Source organism: Lissotriton helveticus, chromosome 3_1 (genome assembly GCF_964261635.1).
Source record: "Lissotriton helveticus chromosome 3_1, aLisHel1.1, whole genome shotgun sequence".
NCBI lineage: Eukaryota > Metazoa > Chordata > Amphibia > Caudata > Salamandridae > Lissotriton > Lissotriton helveticus.
Window position 1 is genome coordinate 991129102 of NC_136061.1, and position 20901 is coordinate 991150002.

The 20901-nt window shown below is 43.3% G+C and overlaps 1 protein-coding gene across 2 annotated transcripts in view; it reads right to left on the minus strand.

The window, feature by feature from the left end:
* The window catches only part of ITGA4 (integrin subunit alpha 4), a 628337-nt gene that overhangs the window by 195223 nt on the left and 412213 nt on the right, over positions 1 to 20901 (minus strand). For both annotated transcript variants that reach the window (XM_078681473.1, XM_078681474.1), the window contains one exon: positions 19161 to 19313. In XM_078681473.1, coding sequence (XP_078537599.1) covers positions 19161 to 19313 — 153 coding nt within the window. The remainder of the gene's footprint in view (positions 1 to 19160; positions 19314 to 20901) is intronic.

Sequence of the window (20901 nt, forward strand, 5' to 3'; positions counted from 1 at the left end):
CTATCGCCCTCACTCTATTTATCTATCGCCCTCACTCTATTTATCTATCGCCCTCACTCTATCTATCTATCTATCGCCCTCACTCTATCTATCTATCGCCCTCACTCTATCTATCTATCAATCTATCGCCCTCACTCTATCTATCTATCACCCTCACTCTATCTATCTATCTATCTATCACCCTCACTCTATCTATCTATCTATCTATCGCCCTCACTCTCTATCTATCTATCGCCCTCACTCTCTATCTATCGCCCTCACTCTCTATCTATCTATCGCCCTCACTCTATCTATCTATCGCCCTCACTCTATCTATCTATCGCCCTCACTCTATCTATCGCCCTCACTCTATCTATCGCCCTCACTCTATCTATCTATCGCCCTCACTCTATCTATCTATCGCCCTCTATCTATCTATCTATCGCCCTCACTCTATCTATCGCCCTCACTCTCTATCTATCAATCTATCTATCTATCGCCCTCACTCTCTATCTATCAATCTATCTATCTATCGCCCTCACTCTCTATCTATCTATCTATCGCCCTCACTCTATCTATCTATCGCCCTCACTCTATCTATCGCCCTCACTCTATCGCCCTCACTTTCTATCAATCTATCTATCTATCGCCCTCACTCTCAATCTATCAATCTATCTATCTATCGCCCTCACTCTCAATCTATCAATCTATCTATCTATCGCCCTCACTCTATCTATCTATCTATAGCCCTCACTCTATCTATCTATCTATCGCCCTCACTCTCTATCTATCTATCTATCTGTTGCCCTCACTCTATTTATCTATCGCCCTCACTCTATTTATCTATCGCCCTCACTCTATTTATCTATCGCCCTCACTCTATTTATCTATCGCCCTCACTCTATTTATCTATCGCTCTCACTCTCTATCTATCTATCAATCTATCGCCCTCACTCTATCTATCTATTGCCCTCACTCTATCTATCTATCGCCCTCACTCTATCTATCGCCCTCACTCTATCTATCTATCGCCCTCACTCTCTATCAATCTATCTATCTATCGCCCTCACTCTCTATCAATCTATCAATCTATCGCCCTCACTCTATCTATCTATCACCCTCACCCTATCTATCTATCTATCTATCGCCCTCACTCTCTATCTATCTATCGCCCTCACTCTCTATCTATCTATCGCCCTCACTCTCTATCTATCTATCGCCCTCACTCTCTATCTATCTATCGCCCTCACTCTCTATCTATCTATCGCCCTCACTCTCTATCTATCTATCGCCCTCACTCTCTATCTATCTATCGCCCTCACTCTATCTATCTATCGCCCTCACTCTATCTATCGCCCTCACTCTATCTATCGCCCTCACTCTATCTATCGCCCTCACTCTATCTATCTATCGCCCTCACTCTATCTATCTATCGCCCTCACTCTATCTATCTATCGCCCTCACTCTATCTATCTATCGCCCTCACTCTATCTATCTATCGCCCTCACTCTATCTATCTATCGCCCTCACTCTATCTATCTATCGCCCTCACTCTCTATCTATCAATCTATCTATCTATCGCCCTCACTCTCTATCTATCAATCTATCTATCTATCGCCCTCACTCTCTATCTATCTATCTATATCGCCCTCACTCTATCTATCGCCCTCACTCTATCTATCGCCCTCACTCTATCTATCGCCCTCACTCTATCTATCGCCCTCACTCTATCTATCGCCCTCACTCTATCTATCGCCCTCACTCTATCTATCGCCCTCACTCTATCTATCGCCCTCACTCTATCTATCGCCCTCACTCTATCTATCGCCCTCACTCTATCTATCGCCCTCACTCTATCGCCCTCACTCTATCTATCGCCCTCACTCTATCTATCGCCCTCACTCTATCTATCGCCCTCACTCTCTATCTATCGCCCTCACTCTCTATCTATCGCCCTCACTCTCTATCAATCTATCTATCTATCGCCCTCACTCTATCTATCGCCCTCACTCTATCTATCACCCTCACTCTATCTATCACCCTCACTCTATCTATCACCCTCACTCTATCTATCACCCTCACTCTATCTATCGCCCTCACTCTATCTATCGCCCTCACTCTATCTATCGCCCTCACTCTATCTATCGCCCTCACTCTATCTATCGCCGTCACTCTATCTATCGCCCTCACTCTATCTATCGCCCTCACTCTATCTATCTATCGCCCTCACTCTATCTATCGCCCTCACTATCTATCGCCCTCACTCTATCTATCGCCCTCACTCTATCTATCGCCCTCACTTTCTATCTATCAATCTATCTATCTATCGCCCTCACTCTCTATCTATCAATCTATCTATCTATCGCCCTCACTCTCTATCTATCAATCTATCTATCTATCGCCCTCACTCTATCTCCCTCACTCTCTATCTATCAATCTATCTATCCATCGCCCTCACTCTCTATCAATCTATCTATCTATCGCCCTCACTCTCTATCAATCTATCTATCTATCGCCCTCACTCTCTATCTATCTATCTATCTATCGCCCTCACTCTCTATCTATCTATCAATCTATCGCCCTCACTCTATTTATCTATCTATCTCCCTCACTCTATCTATCTATCTATCGCCCTCACTCTCTATCAATCTATCTATCTATCGCCCTCACTCTCTATCTATCTATCTATCGCCCTCACTCTATCGCCCTCACTCTCTATCTATCTATCTATCGCCCTCACTCTCTATCAATCTATCTATCTATCTATCGCCCTCACTCTCTATCTATCACCCTCACTCTCTATCTATCGCCCTCACTCTCTATCTATCGCCCTCACTCTCTATCTATCGCCCTCACTCTATCGCCCTCACTCTCTATCTATCTATCTATCGCCCTCACTCTCTATCAATCTATCTATCTATCTATCGCCCTCACTCTCTATCTATCACCCTCACTCTCTATCTATCGCCCTCACTCTCTATCTATCGCCCTCACTCTATCTATCTATCGCCCTCACTCTCTATCTATCGCCCTCACTCTCTATCTATCGCCCTCACTCTCTATCTATCGCCCTCACTCTCTATCTATCGCCCTCACTCTCTATCTATCTATCGCCCTCACTCTCTATCTATCTATCGCCCTCACTCTATCTATCGCCCTCACTCTATCTATCGCCCTCACTCTATCTATCGCCCTCACTCTATTTATCTATCGCCCTCACTCTATTTATCTATCGCCCTCACTCTATTTATCTATCGCCCTCACTCTATTTATCTATCGCCCTCACTCTATTTATCTATCGCCCTCACTCTATTTATCTATCGCCCTCACTCTATTTATCTATCGCCCTCACTCTATCTATCTATCTATCGCCCTCACTCTATCTATCTATCTATCGCCCTCACTCTATTTATCTATCGCCCTCACTCTATCTATCTATCAATCTATCGCCCTCACTCTCTATCTATCGCCCTCACTCTCTATCTATCGCCCTCACTCTCTATCTATCGCCCTCACTCTCTATCAATCTATCTATCTATCGCCCTCACTCTATCTATCGCCCTCACTCTATCTATCGCCCTCACTCTATCTATCGCCCTCACTCTATCTATCGCCCTCACTCTATCTATCACCCTCACTCTATCTATCACCCTCACTCTATCTATCACCCTCTCTATCTATCGCCCTCACTCTATCTATCGCCCTCACTCTATCTATCGCCCTCACTCTATCTATCGCCCTCACTCTATCTATCGCCCTCACTCTATCTATCGCCCTCACTCTATCTATCTATCTATCGCCCTCACTCTATTTATCTATCGCCCTCACTCTATCTATCTATCTATCTATCGCCCTCACTCTCTATCTATCTATCGCCCTCACTCTCTATCTATCTATCGCCCTCACTCTCTATCTATCTATCGCCCTCACTCTCTATCTATCTATCGCCCTCACTCTATCTATCTATCGCCCTCACTCTATCTATCGCCCTCACTCTATCTATCGCCCTCACTCTATCTATCTATCGCCCTCACTCTATCTATCTATCGCCCTCACTCTATCTATCTATCGCCCTCACTCTATCTATCTATCGCCCTCACTCTCTATCTATCAATCTATCTATCTATCGCCCTCACTCTCTATCAATCTATCTATCTATCGCCCTCACTCTCTATCTATCTATCTATCGCCCTCACTCTCTATCTATCGCCCTCACTCTCTATCTATCGCCCTCACTCTCTATCTATCGCCCTCACTCTATCTATCGCCGTCACTCTATCTATCGCCCTCACTCTATCTATCGCCCTCACTCTATCTATCTATCGCCCTCACTCTATCTATCGCCCTCACTCTATCGCCCTCACTTTCTATCAATCTATCTATCTATCGCCCTCACTCTCAATCTATCAATCTATCTATCTATCGCCCTCACTCTCAATCTATCAATCTATCTATCTATCGCCCTCACTCTATCTATCTATCTATAGCCCTCACTCTATCTATCTATCTATCGCCCTCACTCTCTATCTATCTATCTGTTGCCCTCACTCTATTTATCTATCGCCCTCACTCTATTTATCTATCGCCCTCACTCTATTTATCTATCGCCCTCACTCTATTTATCTATCGCCCTCACTCTATTTATCTATCGCTCTCACTCTCTATCTATCTATCAATCTATCGCCCTCACTCTATCTATCTATTGCCCTCACTCTATCTATCTATCGCCCTCACTCTATCTATCGCCCTCACTCTATCTATCTATCGCCCTCACTCTATCTATCTATCGCCCTCACTCTCTATCAATCTATCTATCTATCGCCCTCACTCTCTATCAATCTATCTATCTATCGCCCTCACTCTATCTATCTATCAATCTATCGCCCTCACTCTATCTATCTATCACCCTCACTCTATCTATCTATCTATCGCCCTCACTCTCTATCTATCTATCGCCCTCACTCTCTATCTATCTATCGCCCTCACTCTCTATCTATCTATCGCCCTCACTCTCTATCTATCTATCGCCCTCACTCTATCTATCTATCGCCCTCACTCTATCTATCGCCCTCACTCTATCTATCTATCGCCCTCACTCTATCTATCTATCGCCCTCACTCTATCTATCTATCGCCCTCACTCTATCTATCTATCGCCCTCACTCTATCTATCTATCGCCCTCACTCTCTATCTATCAATCTATCTATCTATCGCCCTCACTCTCTATCTATCAATCTATCTATCTATCGCCCTCACTCTCTATCTATCTATCTATCGCCCTCACTCTATCTATCTATCGCCCTCACTCTATCTATCTATCGCCCTCACTCTATCTATCGCCCTCACTCTATCTATCGCCCTCACTCTATCTATCGCCCTCACTCTATCTATCGCCCTCACTCTATCTATCGCCCTCACTCTATCTATCGCCCTCACTCTATCTATCGCCCTCACTCTATCTATCGCCCTCACTCTATCTATCGCCCTCACTCTATCTATCGCCCTCACTCTATCTATCGCCCTCACTCTATCTATCGCCCTCACTCTATCTATCGCCCTCACTCTATCTATCGCCCTCACTCTCTATCTATCGCCCTCACTCTCTATCTATCGCCCTCACTCTCTATCTATCGCCCTCACTCTCTATCTATCGCCCTCACTCTCTATCAATCTATCTATCTATCGCCCTCACTCTATCTATCGCCCTCACTCTATCTATCGCCCTCACTCTATCTATCGCCCTCACTCTATCTATCGCCCTCACTCTCTATCTATCGCCCTCACTCTCTATCTATCGCCCTCACTCTCTATCTATCGCCCTCACTCTCTATCTATCGCCCTCACTCTCTATCAATCTATCTATCTATCGCCCTCACTCTATCTATCGCCCTCACTCTATCTATCGCCCTCACTCTATCTATCACCCTCACTCTATCTATCACCCTCACTCTATCTATCGCCCTCACTCTATCTATCGCCCTCACTCTATCTATCGCCCTCACTCTATCTATCGCCCTCACTCTATCTATCGCCCTCACTCTATCTATCGCCCTCACTCTATCTATCGCCCTCACTCTATCTATCGCCGTCACTCTATCTATCGCCCTCACTCTATCTATCGCCCTCACTCTGTCTATCTATCGCCCTCACTCTATCTATCGCCCTCACTATCTATCGCCCTCACTCTATCTATCGCCCTCACTCTATCTATCGCCCTCACTTTCTATCTATCAATCTATCTATCTATCGCCCTCACTCTCTATCTATCAATCTATCTATCTATCGCCCTCACTCTCTATCTATCAATCTATCTATCTATCGCCCTCACTCTATCTCCCTCACTCTCTATCTATCAATCTATCTATCCATCGCCCTCACTCTCTATCAATCTATCTATCTATCGCCCTCACTCTCTATCAATCTATCTATCTATCGCCCTCACTCTCTATCTATCTATCAATCTATCGCCCTCACTCTATTTATCTATCTATCTCCCTCACTCTATCTATCTATCTATCGCCCTCACTCTCTATCAATCTATCTATCTATCTCCCTCACTCTCTATCTATCGCCCTCACTCTATCGCCCTCACTCTCTATCTATCTATCTATCGCCCTCACTCTCTATTAATCTATCTATCTATCGCCCTCACTCTCTATCTATCACCCTCACTCTCTATCTATCGCCCTCACTCTCTATCTATCGCCCTCACTCTATCTATCTATCGCCCTCACTCTCTATCTATCGCCCTCACTCTCTATCGCCCTCACTCTCTATCTATCGCCCTCACTCTCTATCTATCGCCCTCACTCTCTATCGCCCTCACTCTCTATCTATCGCCCTCACTCTCTATCTATCTATCGCCCTCACTCTCTATCTATCTATCGCCCTCACTCTCTATCTATCTATCGCCCTCACTCTCTATCTATCTATCGCCCTCACTCTCTATCTATCTATCTATCTATCTATCTATCACCCTCACTCTCTATCTATCAATCTATCTATCTATCGCCCTCACTCTATCTATCTATCGCCCTCACTCTATCTATCTTTCGCCCTCACTCTATCTATCTTTCGCCCTCACTCTATCTATCTTTCGCCCTCACTCTATCTATCTATCTATCGCCCTCACTCTCTATTAATCTATCTATCTATCGCCCTCACTCTATCTATCGCCCTCACTCTATCTATCGCCCTCACTCCATCTATCGCCCTCACTCTCTATCTATCGCCCTCACTCTCTATCTATCGCCCTCACTCTCTATCTATCGCCCTCACTCTCTATCTATCGCCCTCACTCTCTATCTATCGCCCTCACTCTCTATCTATCGCCCTCACTCTCTATCTATCGCCCTCACTCTCTATCTATCGCCCTCACTCTCTATCTATCGCCCTCACTCTCTATCTATCGCCCTCACTCTCTATCTATCGCCCTCACTCTCTATCTATCGCCCTCACTCTCTATCTATCGCCCTCACTCTCTATCTATCGCCCTCACTCTCTATCTATCGCCCTCACTCTATATCTATCGCCCTCACTCTCTATCTATCGCCCTCACTCTATCTATCTATCTATCTATCGCCCTCACTCTCTATCTATCTATCAATCAATCTATCTATCTATCGCCCTCACTCTCTATCAATCTATCTATCTATCGCCCTCACTCTATCTATCTATCACCCTCACTCTCTATCTATCGCCCTCACTCTCTATCTATGGCCCTCACTCTATCTATCTATCGCCCTCACTCTATCTATCTATCGCCCTCACTCTCTATCTATCGCCCTCACTCTCTATCTATCGCCCTCACTCTCTATCTATCGCCCTCACTCTCTATCTATCGCCCTCACTCTCTATCTATCGCCCTCACTCTCTATCTATCGCCCTCACTCTCTATCTATCGCCCTCACTCTCTATCTATCGCCCTCACTCTCTATCTATCAATCTATCTATCTATCGCCCTCACTCTCTATCTATCTATCAATCTATCTATCTATCGCCCTCACTCTATTTATCTATCGCCCTCACTCTCTATCTATCTATCAATCTATCGCCCTCACTCTATTTATCTATCTATCACCCTCACTCTATTTATCTATCTATCGCCCTCACTCTATTTATCTATCTATCACCCTCACTCTCTATCAATCTATCTATCTATCGCCCTCACTCTATCTATCACCCTCACTCTATCGCCCTCACTCTCTATCAATCTATCTATCGCCCTCACTCTATCTATCTATCTATCAATCTATCTATCTATCGCCCTCACTCTCTATCAATCTATCGATCTTTCGCCCTCACTCTATCACCCTCACTCTATCGCCCTCACTCTCTATCAATCTATCTATCGCCCTCACTCTATCTATCTATCTATCGCCCTCACTCTCTATCTATCGCCCTCACTCTCTATCTATCGCCCTCACTCTCTATCTATCGCCCTCACTCTCTATCTATCTATCTATCTATTGCCCTCACTCTATCTATCTATCACCCTCACTCTCTATCTATCGCCCTCACTCTCTCTATCTATCGCCCTCACTCTATCTATCTATCGCCCTCACTCTATCTATCGCCCTCACTCTATCTATCGCCCTCACTCTATCTATCGCCCTCACTCTATCTATCGCCCTCACTCTATTTATCTATCTATCACCCTCACTCTCTATCAATCTATCTATCTATCGCCCTCACTCTATCTATCTATCACCCTCACTCTATCGCCCTCACTCTCTATCAATCTATCTATCGCCCTCACTCTATCTATCTATCTATCAATCTATCTATCTATCGCCCTCACTCTCTATCAATCTATCGATCTTTCGCCCTCACTCTATCACCCTCACTCTATCGCCCTCACTCTCTATCTATCGCCCTCACTCTCTATCTATCGCCCTCACTCTCTATCTATCGCCCTCACTCTCTATCTATCGCCCTCACTCTCTATCTATCTATCGCCCTCACTCTATCTATCTATCACCCTCACTCTCTATCTATCGCCCTCACTCTCTCTATCTATCGCCCTCACTCTATCTATCGCCCTCACTCTATCTATCGCCCTCACTCTATCTATCGCCCTCACTCTATCTATCGCCCTCACTCTATCTATCGCCCTCACTCTATCTATCGCCCTCACTCTCTATCTATCGCCCTCACTCTATCTATCGCCCTCACTCTATCTATCGCCCTCACTCTATCTATCGCCCTCACTCTATCTATCGCCCTCACTCTATCTATCGCCCTCACTCTATCTATCGCCCTCACTCTATCTATCGCCCTCACTCTATCTATCGCCCTCACTCTATTGCCCTCACTCTCTATCTATCAATCTATCTATCCCCCTCACTCTATCTATCACCCTCACTCTATCTATCACCCTCACTCTATCTATCGCCCTCACTCTCTATCTATCGCCCTCACTCTATCTATCGCCCTCACTCTATCTATCGCCCTCACTCTATCTATCGCCCTCACTCTATCTATCGCCCTCACTCTATCTATCGCCCTCACTCTATCTATCGCCCTCACTCTATTGCCCTCACTCTCTCTCTATCAATCTATCTATCTATCCCCCTCACTCTATCACCCTCACTCTATCTATCACCCTCACTCTATCTATCACCCTCACTCTCTATCTATCTATCAATCTATCGCCCTCACTCTCTATCTATCAATCTATCTATCTATCTCCCTCACTCTCTCTATCTATCGCCCTCACTCTATCTATCTATCGCCCTCACTCTATCTATCGCCCTCACTCTATCTATCGCCCTCACTCTCTATCTATCTATCAATCTATCACCCTCACTCTCTATCTATCTATCAATCTATCTATCTATCACCCTCTATCTATCTATCGCCCTCACTCTCTATCTATCTATCAATCTATCTATCTATCGCCCTCACTCTCTATCAATCTATCTATCTATCGCCCTCACTCTCTATCAATCTATCGATCTTTCGCCCTCACTCTATCTATCTATCACCCTCACTCTATCGCCCTCACTCTCTATCAATCTATCTATCGCCCTCACTCTATCTATCTATCTATCTATCTATCTATCGCCCTCACTCTATCTATCTATCTATCTATCTATTGCCCTCACTCTATCTATCTATCACCCTCACTCTCTATCTATCGCCCTCACTCTATCTATCTATCGCCCTCACTCTATCTATCGCCCTCACTCTATCTATCTATCGCCCTCACTCTATCTATCTATCGCCCTCACTCTATCTATCTATCGCCCTCACTCTATCTATCTATCGCCCTCACTCTATCTATCTATCACCCTCACTCTATCTATCGCCCTCACTCTATCTATCGCCCTCACTCTATCTATCGCCCTCACTCTATTGCCCTCACTCTCTATCTATCAATCTATCTATCTATCCCCCTCACTCTATCACCCTCACTCTATCTATCACCCTCACTCTATCTATCACCCTCACTCTCTATCTATCTATCAATCTATCTATCTATCTATCGCCCTCACTCTCTATCTATCTATCGCCCTCACTATCTATCTATCTATCGCCCTCACTCTATTTATCTATCGCACCACCACAGCATCACTCAGGGGCACCACAACATCACTATGCACTACCACAGCATCACTGAATGCCACAGCATCACTCGTCGCCACCACAACATCACTCATCGCCACCACAACATCAATCTGTGAAAACATTCAACAACAACTGGTTCAAATATGTTCTCTCAATGCTTCAAGCTTTATTACAAATGTCACAAAAAGATGTTAATATTTCACTTCTGTTCTTGGATTTTCATCACAATAAAATACACTGAACATAATCTTCACAAAAGTTATTTACAAAAGTTTAAGCTATTGCCATTATAAATTACAATAACTTTTATTTAAGTATTAATTCTTTAAAAAAATTAAAAGCCATTGTTATTTGTAATATCAAGACATCTAGGTCACGTAAATACAACACACGTTGCATTACAAATGCTATAGGTGTCACATTTCCAAAAGTTAAAAGTATTGGCATTGTAAATGACAAAGCTATTAATTTCGCTATTTTCAAAACCAATACATAAATAAAAATGTGTCATTTACAAGACCAATAGCTCAAACTTTCCTAATGCGAGACCTATTGCATTGCAAATGCTTGTTAAAGATATTATTACTGATAATGGGAACTGGGAACCAGTGCTGCCGTTCACCTCATGAAGACATGTCAATAAAGGGGTAAGAGCTGACAATGCAAATTCTCAGCTAGGTGGAGGGCAAGTGGATTTCTATAAAAGAGATATGGCAGAGGTCGAGAAACGCACAACGCCCTGTCACCGATAACTCCTTAGTCACTCACCCCAATTCATCCAAGATGCCCTCCTCACCCACGGAGCGATCCAGACACATAAATCCATATCTACCTCAAATCCCCTATTTCTTTCACCCACCAGGAAGCCAAAAATCCACTGCACGAGAACCACATTGCACCTGAATCCACTACCGCGGTAGCCTCGGACTTAGGACAACAAGAGTCAGATCTGCTATCTGATCCTCACATCTTGGATTCAGAGCTATGAATACATTACAAGGGAATCAAGGCTTGGTCCCCCCCCCCCCTTGTATTACTATTGAGTCATGAAATCAATCCTAGGTGCTGATAAGACACTCATGAAAATGCCAACTTAATATAAGTCTGCTGTCCGGTTCTTGTTACTACTAATAAGCTGATGCATTTTATTTTTTTAGGACAAATTAGTCAATGCAGTAAATTCAATAGAAACACTGTTTTCTTCCATGGCATAACTTAAGAGCTTTATGAAGAATTGAAAAACGTCCTTGCTATCTTTTAATGTAGATCAAATAAAGCGTCAGTTGAAAAATCCCTGAAGGTGGCGCTGCTGATTAATACACTTCAGTGCAACAACCAATATTGTGAAACAAACAGGAACGGTAAATATACCTATCACTTACACCAAAAGTAAAATTTGAATGAGGCCGCCCCTGTCTCCGAAGGTATTGGTTACTGAAATCGTTCACTTAAAACGAAATTAATAATAATGAAGCAGTTTGAGGTCCAAAATCTGTGGATGAAAAGGCTACTGCGCAGACCTTTGTGGGGGTTTAAAAATATCCTATATAGATGTAGGTCTGTTATCGGCTCCACTGATGGGCAGCCGGTCTTCAAGGAAATATTTCTAAGTGTCTGTTGCTGATTACATGTGTCATGTGTAAATGTTTTCCTCAGAGTACTTGTGGTGTCAGAAGAGTATCCCAGGAGTATGTCGGTGGTGGTGGTTGTGTGATATGACAACACTATGAGCTGCAGCGTGCAGTTTCAATCTGGGTGACACCCGCCAAGCAGTGGTTAATTTGTAAACATTTTTTTTTAAAAACAACAACAAAAACACGTAAGTCAAGTGCCAGGGCTCTTCTCAGGAGGCCACTGCAGCTTGCACCACCAATTGTCCCTGGGCGCGGCCAATGACAGACCCAACACAACTACTAACCTCATTTCTCCTACAACTGGGGGAATTCAAACTGTTCATGACAACTCAGTGCTACAAGAATGACTTGGGAGGAAGGCTTTATTCATCTTCAGCGTATACTGAATTATTGTTTTGTGTTCATCTCAAAATTAGACAAACAGTGCCACCACGTGGTGGACTGGCATAAGTGTCGGAGTAGGATTGAGTGCAGCGCCGACCACCAGAAACCACCGGCTCAAATTGAACTGACAACATGCATAGTTAGTTTTACTCTTTCTGTTAATTGTCCAGCACGCTGCACTAAGGTGCTTCTTGGTGACGTCAGTTCCTCCCCGCCCCCCACCACATTCATTTGTTCAGGTCTGCGGTTCTCTCAATGGGCAGTTTTCCTTCTCGTTCTCCCTTTTCCTTGAAATTTCTAGCATGTGTGCACGCTTCAGGACATAATCCAAGCAGGGAAAACGAGAATGTGCTGGCCTGCTCCCACTTGGGCAATAAAAAAAAAGTCATATTTGCGGGAAAGGGGCATCACATAACCCTGGTGCAGCTGCACTTAACGATTCTCAGGTCTATGGTCCTGCGTGCCACAGAAAGGTATCACACATTAAAATCCGTCTACCAGGATTTCAGAGTTTATTCTTTTCAATAAATCGCACTTATTCAGCAATAACATACAGATTTTGGTGCTTCGCATTACAAACTTCTTATGTAACAGCAAATATCGCACCATTTTGCGCTGTTAAATTCTGGCATCCTTGACCTACTAAAATGGAAGTTAGGCCTTTCTCGCACTCAGTGGTGCAGCAAACCGCGCACAACTCGAATTCTGACTCCTGCCCACTCAATCAGGACCTATATGTTTGACTGACCATATGACGCACCTGACGTCTCTCATTCTCTTCCATATAGTCTCCGGGCTCCCCCTTCTTTTTGACAAGTTTTATCTCATGATAAAGCCTTCATTATGCGGACCCTCAAAGCTTTTGTGTGATTGTGCGTTTTGCTTCATAAACAGTTAGCTGTGTAGCCTGAATACTTTTTTTTTCTTGACATCTGCCGCAGTAACAGCACACACATCTTATAGTCTGTTGAAACTGTGAAATGGGCTATACAACTGCCAGAACATTGTCTGTTTTGTCGAAACATATGACTTAAAAAAAACTTGAAAGAAATTATGAAGCTACACGGTTTGTATGCTTTGTCAATTAATTGTAGCTTCCTGTATGTAAACATTTTACTATGTATGTTCTATCCAATATGTAAACAAAAACAAAATGCTGCACAAAAAGTAAATATCTTTTTATAAACTCCATTTTATTGAAAAGTTATTTTTATTTCAGCGCCTCACAACACATTTCAAGTAATACTATGAAAACTGTTTAGCATATTGTTTTTTACTATTTATCATAACACATTTGTTAGAACAGCTTTTTTATACTGGCTTTGTAATTTCTATACTGTCTATGCCAAATTTACAAAGAATTCCCTCAACACAATGCAGCAATCAAAATAGCCGTGCTGCATACATTGCATGAAAGGAAGAGAGCAGAAGAGTGCCATAAGATATAGCACTCTTTTTGTTTCTCCCTGCACTGGTAGGATGCCTTATGCTTATTCACACACCCTTTCACCATAGTGTATAGTACAAGAGTGTGTGTGATGCCAAGCATAGGCTTGGTATTGAAATTGAACCCTTCCAGGACAAAATAGTGTGCTTTGACATATTTTAACATTTTTATGCTTTGAATGTGTGCTGTACAGTCCAGAATACATGCATATTTAGGAAAGTTTTGTCAATAGAAAACTTTTTTCTAACAATATACCCGCCTCGTGGAGGTGCTTATTTTTTTCCACAAGTCTTTCGCCAATGTTAGTTAATAGGGTTTTGTTTTCTCAAAAATCTCATGGGTGGTTGGTTGCAAGGGAATTCCCATGTACCACCTATTATATGTTCAATTGGCACAAAGTCAAGTTAAGTAGGGCAAAGCACTACTTTGTATTATTTTCTGGTTCAAAGCTTGGTTTGTACTAGAAAGTAAAATCCCAAATCAACACTTCGTACCAGGCTTACATCACAAAAGCGGCGCAAACCATTGCAAAGTGTTGACAAATCTGGTCCTCTGCCTTTATAGTTACTATCTCACCTTTGTCTTTCTTTAAATTGAGGAAATCAGGGTGCCATTTTTTCTACTGTAGGAATGAGGTTGGCGCTCACAGCTATTCAGCTGTTTCAACTTTTCAACTGAAAGAAATGATGGATCATTGTGTGTTAGTGTTGTGTATGCCTTCTATGGCATACGCAACAATTGAGATGTGCCCTTTATCTGTTTAAATTTACTGTCTCCTGTAGTTTATGAATAGTCATGGCAGGAGAGTCTTTCAGTGGGAGCTTAGCTCATACATGATGTGCAGGTTCCCCAGAATGCAAAATTGACAGGCCCAGGTTTTCGTCTTTTACCTTGACTATTTATGCCTTTGGGGCATACAGTGTGCATTAGGGAGGGTAATTGAGAGTGTTGCTTTAATTGTCCTACCCTACCGTACCCCATATCACACACCCACCTAGAGCCAGATAAATCTTAGCGAGTATCGGTTTGTGCTGATAATCTATCCAACTCAAAGAGAAAATGCTAAAGGTACTTCATACCTGCTAGACCTAAGTGCCGCCTTTGACACTGTAAATCACAGCATACTACTGCAACGACTCACCAACCTAGGAGTCTCATCGAAAGCACTCACATGGCTTGAATCCTTCCTTCCTGAGCGCTCCTTCCAAGTTTTTGAGGGCGACACTACTTCCACCAGCAAACCTCTTGATTGTGGTGAACCGCAGGGCTCTTCCTTGAGCCCTACGCTATTTAATGTCTACATGAGCCCCCTTGCTGAGATCGTCCGCCCCCTTCGGGATAAAAATAGTCACTTATGCGGATGATACTCGGCTAGTGGTGGCTCTTAGTCACTCTCACATCGGGCCCAACAAACTCAGGGACTGCATAGGAGCAGTGACCTCATGGATGACATCTTCATGTCTCAAACTAAACTGAGACATGACCGAGTTGATGTTACTAGGTCACCCCCCCAATCCCAACATCGACTCCCTCTGGTCTACCAGCCTTGGACCCCCCTGTGCCCAAGGACACAATCAAGAGCCTGGGCGTCTGGCTGGACAAGTCCCTCAATTTCAACCACAAAGCAGCCAAACTATCAGCCACCTGTTTCGGCTTACTCAGGCTTATCTGAAAAATCACTTACTTACTACCCTTTAAAGCCAGACAGCCCATTATCCAGGGTCTAATCTTGTCACGTTTGGATTTTGGGAATGTCCTCTACCTTGGGGCCCCACAGGCCACCTTAAACAAGCTACAGGTCATTCAGAACTGTGCGGCACGCACCCTGCTCCAGATCCTTCGTCGTATCCCAGTTAAAACCGAACTCAAGAAGCTCCACTGGCTTCCTGTCAGGTAAAGAATCGCATTCAAGGGCCTGTGCATTGCCCATCGAGCCTTCTGGAAATTGGGCACCACCATCAATCACTCTCTGGTCACCCCCTACCAACCAAACAGACAGCTTAGATCTACCTTCTCACACCTTCTCACAGTACACAGAATCAAGAGGGTCAGATGTGGGGGACGTTCTTTCTCCCACAACACGGCCAAACTCTGGAACTCTTTACCTCCCCACCTGCGTTCGGAACACAATCTTCTGTCCTTCCGAAAAAAGCTTAAAACTCAGCTGTTCAACCATTCAGACTAGGCCCCCTCCGCTCTTCCACACGCGTGTGTCCGCAGCGCTAGGACGCCTCAGGGTAGCTACTGTGCTATACAAATGTTCTTTTCATTTCATTTCCTAATTTAAGGAGCAAAGTTCTTCCTTATGGAGTGTCACGCTTTCATTTTTGATCCTTTTTTGTACCCATGGCCTCAGAGGTGGGGCTCTGGGAGATTTCCAGACTGTATTCAACAAACATTTGCCAAGTGCAAGTGAAAGGTTTATATATACGATACCTCCTTTTTTATCACGGGGTCGCATGACGTGGCCTAGTAAGCATCCTCTGGGTGTGCACAGATTCATTCTCCCTGTTAAGGCCATAAGCTGCCCATTAAGCCCACTGAATATTGTCCAAGTTCCATGCTGCTCAATACCATATCATAAAACCTAGTGTCTGTAAGCATCTAGATCCCGTCAATGGGATTGTCTAAGCTAGCTTATGCAGTTTTTTTTTTTAGACGTTAAGTGAAAAGTAGGTCAATAAATGTTATATATTTAAAAGTAAGCCTTTTTTATATATTGTGTGTATATCCTAGTATTCGTCCCCATTCTCTATCGAGGTCCCTATTCAAGTCTAGTTACCATTTTGCTTTCTGGTAATATAGGTTAGTTTTGGTCAGGTTTTTTAGGGGTTTGCAGAACCAAATCACAGGCCTCTTCCTGTGCTCTATTGTGTATGTGAATTGCAACACCTAGTGTTCGTAGCTCAGTGTCTATTCCACCCTACTGTACACAGGTCAAAGCAGTATTGAATGGTTCTGGTGGTTTGTGGATAGAAGATCAAACAAACTTCTCCATTTGCTACCAGCAATAATACTGGAAAATGGAGGTGGGTGGGTTCCACTCAGACAGTATGGTACCAGAACACTGTAACCAAATACAGTAGGACAGAAATATTAAATACTAAGAATAGTTTAGCAAAATATCACCTACTGGAGTCAATAAAAGAAAATATCGACCAAATGGCACAATATCTTTGTCACGGTTAAGATACATAATTTCAGTATGATGATATTTTTGGTAACAATATTTTGACATGCTACAAAGGGCTAGTGACCTACCGTAATTCTGCCTGTAGAGTAAGTTTTGGGGAAGTTGGCCTGAGAAGCAGAAGTGCCCAGCATTCCCAAAGAAGAGTCAGCATTTTATGCACAAAGGCTCGAAATGAAACCGCAATGTTCTCTTTCTTGTGTAAACCACATACACATTAACACGCAACTTCCACATATGCCGACCCATGATGAAGGCATATGGGAAGAGATGCAGGATGCCAAGTATTTGGGTCTTTGGGGATGACTTGTGGGCAGCAGGATGCCAGGAATGGACTTTTGGGAGGAGTAGCCCATTGAGCTATCCCAAAAAGAATAATAAAGATTTTAAAGCAGTGGACCTTTTCATGAACATTTTCTTCCCCCTGCCTCCTCTTCTGAGAATATACTAGACACTGTTCCTTCTCTGCTTACTTCTGCTTATTCCTTGTGGTCGACCACATTCTGCCCCTTTGTGTGTAACTGTGTGTTTGATTTTATGTGAGACTGTCAGAGATTATGTGTCAAAGACAACAATTGTGTGTAGCAATGGGAGTGTTTGAAGTGCGAATAAGCATGTGCAGGTGTGAGCAAGTCTGTGTATGAGTATCCATGAGTGCTAGTATGAATATGAATGAGCTTAAGCATTATTGGGGACTAGCATGAGCATGAAAATCCATGTGTGAGTATGGGCAAGTTTTAAGTCCATTCTAGAGAAAGATAAAGTAGAACATAAAATAAACTCTGAGCGTAAAATACCTATTATTAAGTATATGGGAACTGCATTACCTCTTACTTTGCATGTAATAACTAGCAATGTTCACTTTACAAAGCAATATGGAGAACCATCCCCAGATGCATCTATAAAGTAACCTCTATCATGATTTGACCAGTGTGAATGACCCATACTACTTTCAGCTGTTTTCCATTGCACACTTTCTTTAAATTTCCTTGGATGAGAAACCCCCATAAACCTCTGTCTGGCGATGCTCAGGACCAGATTTAGAGTTTGACGGACCGGTTCCTCCTTCACAACGTGACGGATATCCCTTCTGCCATTACAAGTGCTACTGGATATAAAGCACTCGCAGTGAAGCAGGCAGGATTTGTCTCATGTTGTAACCTCTCCACCAAACTCTAAATCTGACTCTCAGGTCTTAGCAAATTTTGGTCACTGTTGCTGGCTCAATGTACTTTAACATACATGAATTGTTATCTGTTTTTATAACCACCCTGACGGTGTATACCTAAACCCCTCTAAAATGGAACTTAAGTCCTATCAAGTTTAGAATAATGTTGCTTGAACAAAGTACCTTAGAACATTAGATTGACAAAAATGCACACATTACTGGTTCCAAAGTTTGCTGCTAACTAATGGTTTTTGGGGGGATTTAGCACAAAAGGTGTAGAAGATGGGGCACATTAATGTTGAACATTTACGCAGTGCTGGAAGTGCATGGGATAATCACCATTTCCTCCAAGGTGGCACATAAGCAGGTGCTACACCACTGCCAGCAACTCGGTAGAGAGTACAGGACAAAAATAGGAAGACTACAGTGGGAATATCGCAGTCATGCTCGATGTGACAAAATGGTCTTGTTATGTTGCAAGATGAAGAAACAGCCATTTTCATTAAGGGGATTAATGCACCATAACTGTACTCACTATGCATGCATTGCGAAGGAAGCACGCCTCCGGCAACACAAGTATATGTGATAGATTCAATTACTTCCTGATGTGAAGTGTATTTCGTGAAACACAACAATCAGTTACCTTTGCCTTAAAAGTGCTTGGACTTGACCAGCACCAAAAGGCAGTTCACGCTGGGCAAGCAACAGAACTATTTAGATAGTAAGGAAAATAAGAAAAAAATACAATACACATCTTACATCTCAAATGTTGAGACATCTTCATCTCACCTTTTTTCTTGTCACATGCTCCTTCCCATCTTTTTGTTGAAGAATTGGTTTTAGGGGTGGAAATTCACTAGTACGCCTCCTTTTCACAATGTGATCCCCAAGTTGATATGCAGCTTCTACATAGATGGGAGCCAGGATGTCACGCACATCTTTCTGAGAAATAGATGAACTACACTTAGTCAGAAACATTCCTTTTTCATTGAATGATGGCAATATGTAGGTTTGGAGTCCTGCTTCTGACATACCCTTTTGAAATATTTATCTACAGTCAAAAATACATTTCCACAAAACAATTTTTAGATAAAAAAGTGTCATACATCATGCATAAAAAATATACATAGCATAACTCTTCAAAACCTTTTATCATTTATTTCTATTTAGTAATAGCAGTTCGATGTCTAGTGACTTGCTCGTTCAACCCTCTATACACAGAAGCGAGTGCAGCAACAAGTCGACATACTTGAATGAAGGGTTTAGGGTTAGACACCCTTGTTTACGGTCTTGCTTGTACCCAACTATAACCATACACTCCCATCACTTTTGCACTTGCCAGAGACTAGTCATAACTATATAAACTATGTAGTAGAATAACAAACACATCTGTGGTGGAAAACAGTAGTGTATGCAATGTCTGCATTTGAAAATACAGAAAAAGATTTTAAAAATCAGCAAAGGGGAGTGCATTCTTTTCCACTAATGGGTAGGTTACTTCAACATGAAATTTGGACCCTACTTGATACGTTTTTCAAAATATGAAAAAGTGCACGATTATTCAACAACAAAATTAAAAGGGGAATTCAAGTTGGAGACTATTTGTAAAACTACATGTATTGTGGACGACATTCCTCAAGCAAAATGGTCGAGGCCTGACCACCAAATCTAGAGTTTGCCTCCCGAAGTCCATCAGAGGACAAAGGTCTGTGGTGGTAGGTTCACCTCGTCATTTGGCAAAGGGGAAATGCCGTCAAGACTATTGACCCTGAAAAGGAACCATGGACCCATCTTAGAATGCGATACAAAAGGGGATGATGGACGGAGCGTTTGAACAAATCAAACACTCACCCCCCAGTCAACTGATCTGGGTTTAATCCATCACCATTCTTTAGTTCACTCAGCCACCCCAGTTCAGACATGGCTATATGCAAATCAGTCTGACCCTGTGCCTTGTGGGAACAGTCCAGCCCGAACTGCCAAGCCATGTCTTCCCTGGACCGGAAACAAGCATCCTGGGACCGGTTTCGGATTCATAATCCTCATCAGCCAGGCTATCTTGAATCCAGTGGCCAAGTGAACAAGGGACTCACGTCTGAGCATACCCTGCCACACTTAGGGCGAACAAAGCGATACAAAAGGGGATGATGGACGGAGCGTTTGAACAAATCAAACACTCACCCCCAGTCAACTGATCTGGGTTTAATCCATCACCATTCTTTAGTTCACTCAGCCACCCCAGTTCAGACATGGCTATATGCAAATCAGTCTGACCCTGTGCCTTGTGGGAACAGTCCAGCCCGAACTGCCAAGCCATGTCTTCCCTGGACCGGAAACAAGCATCCTGGGACCGGTTTCGGATTCATAATCCTCATCAGCCAGGCTATCTTGAATCCAGTGGCCAAGTGAGCAAGGGACTCACGTCTGAGCATACCCTGCCACACTTAGAATGCCCCAGTTTACCTTCTCAATTCTGCACCTCTCTTTTTTCAATTCATATATTCATGTACTCTCCACCTTTAATTTTCCA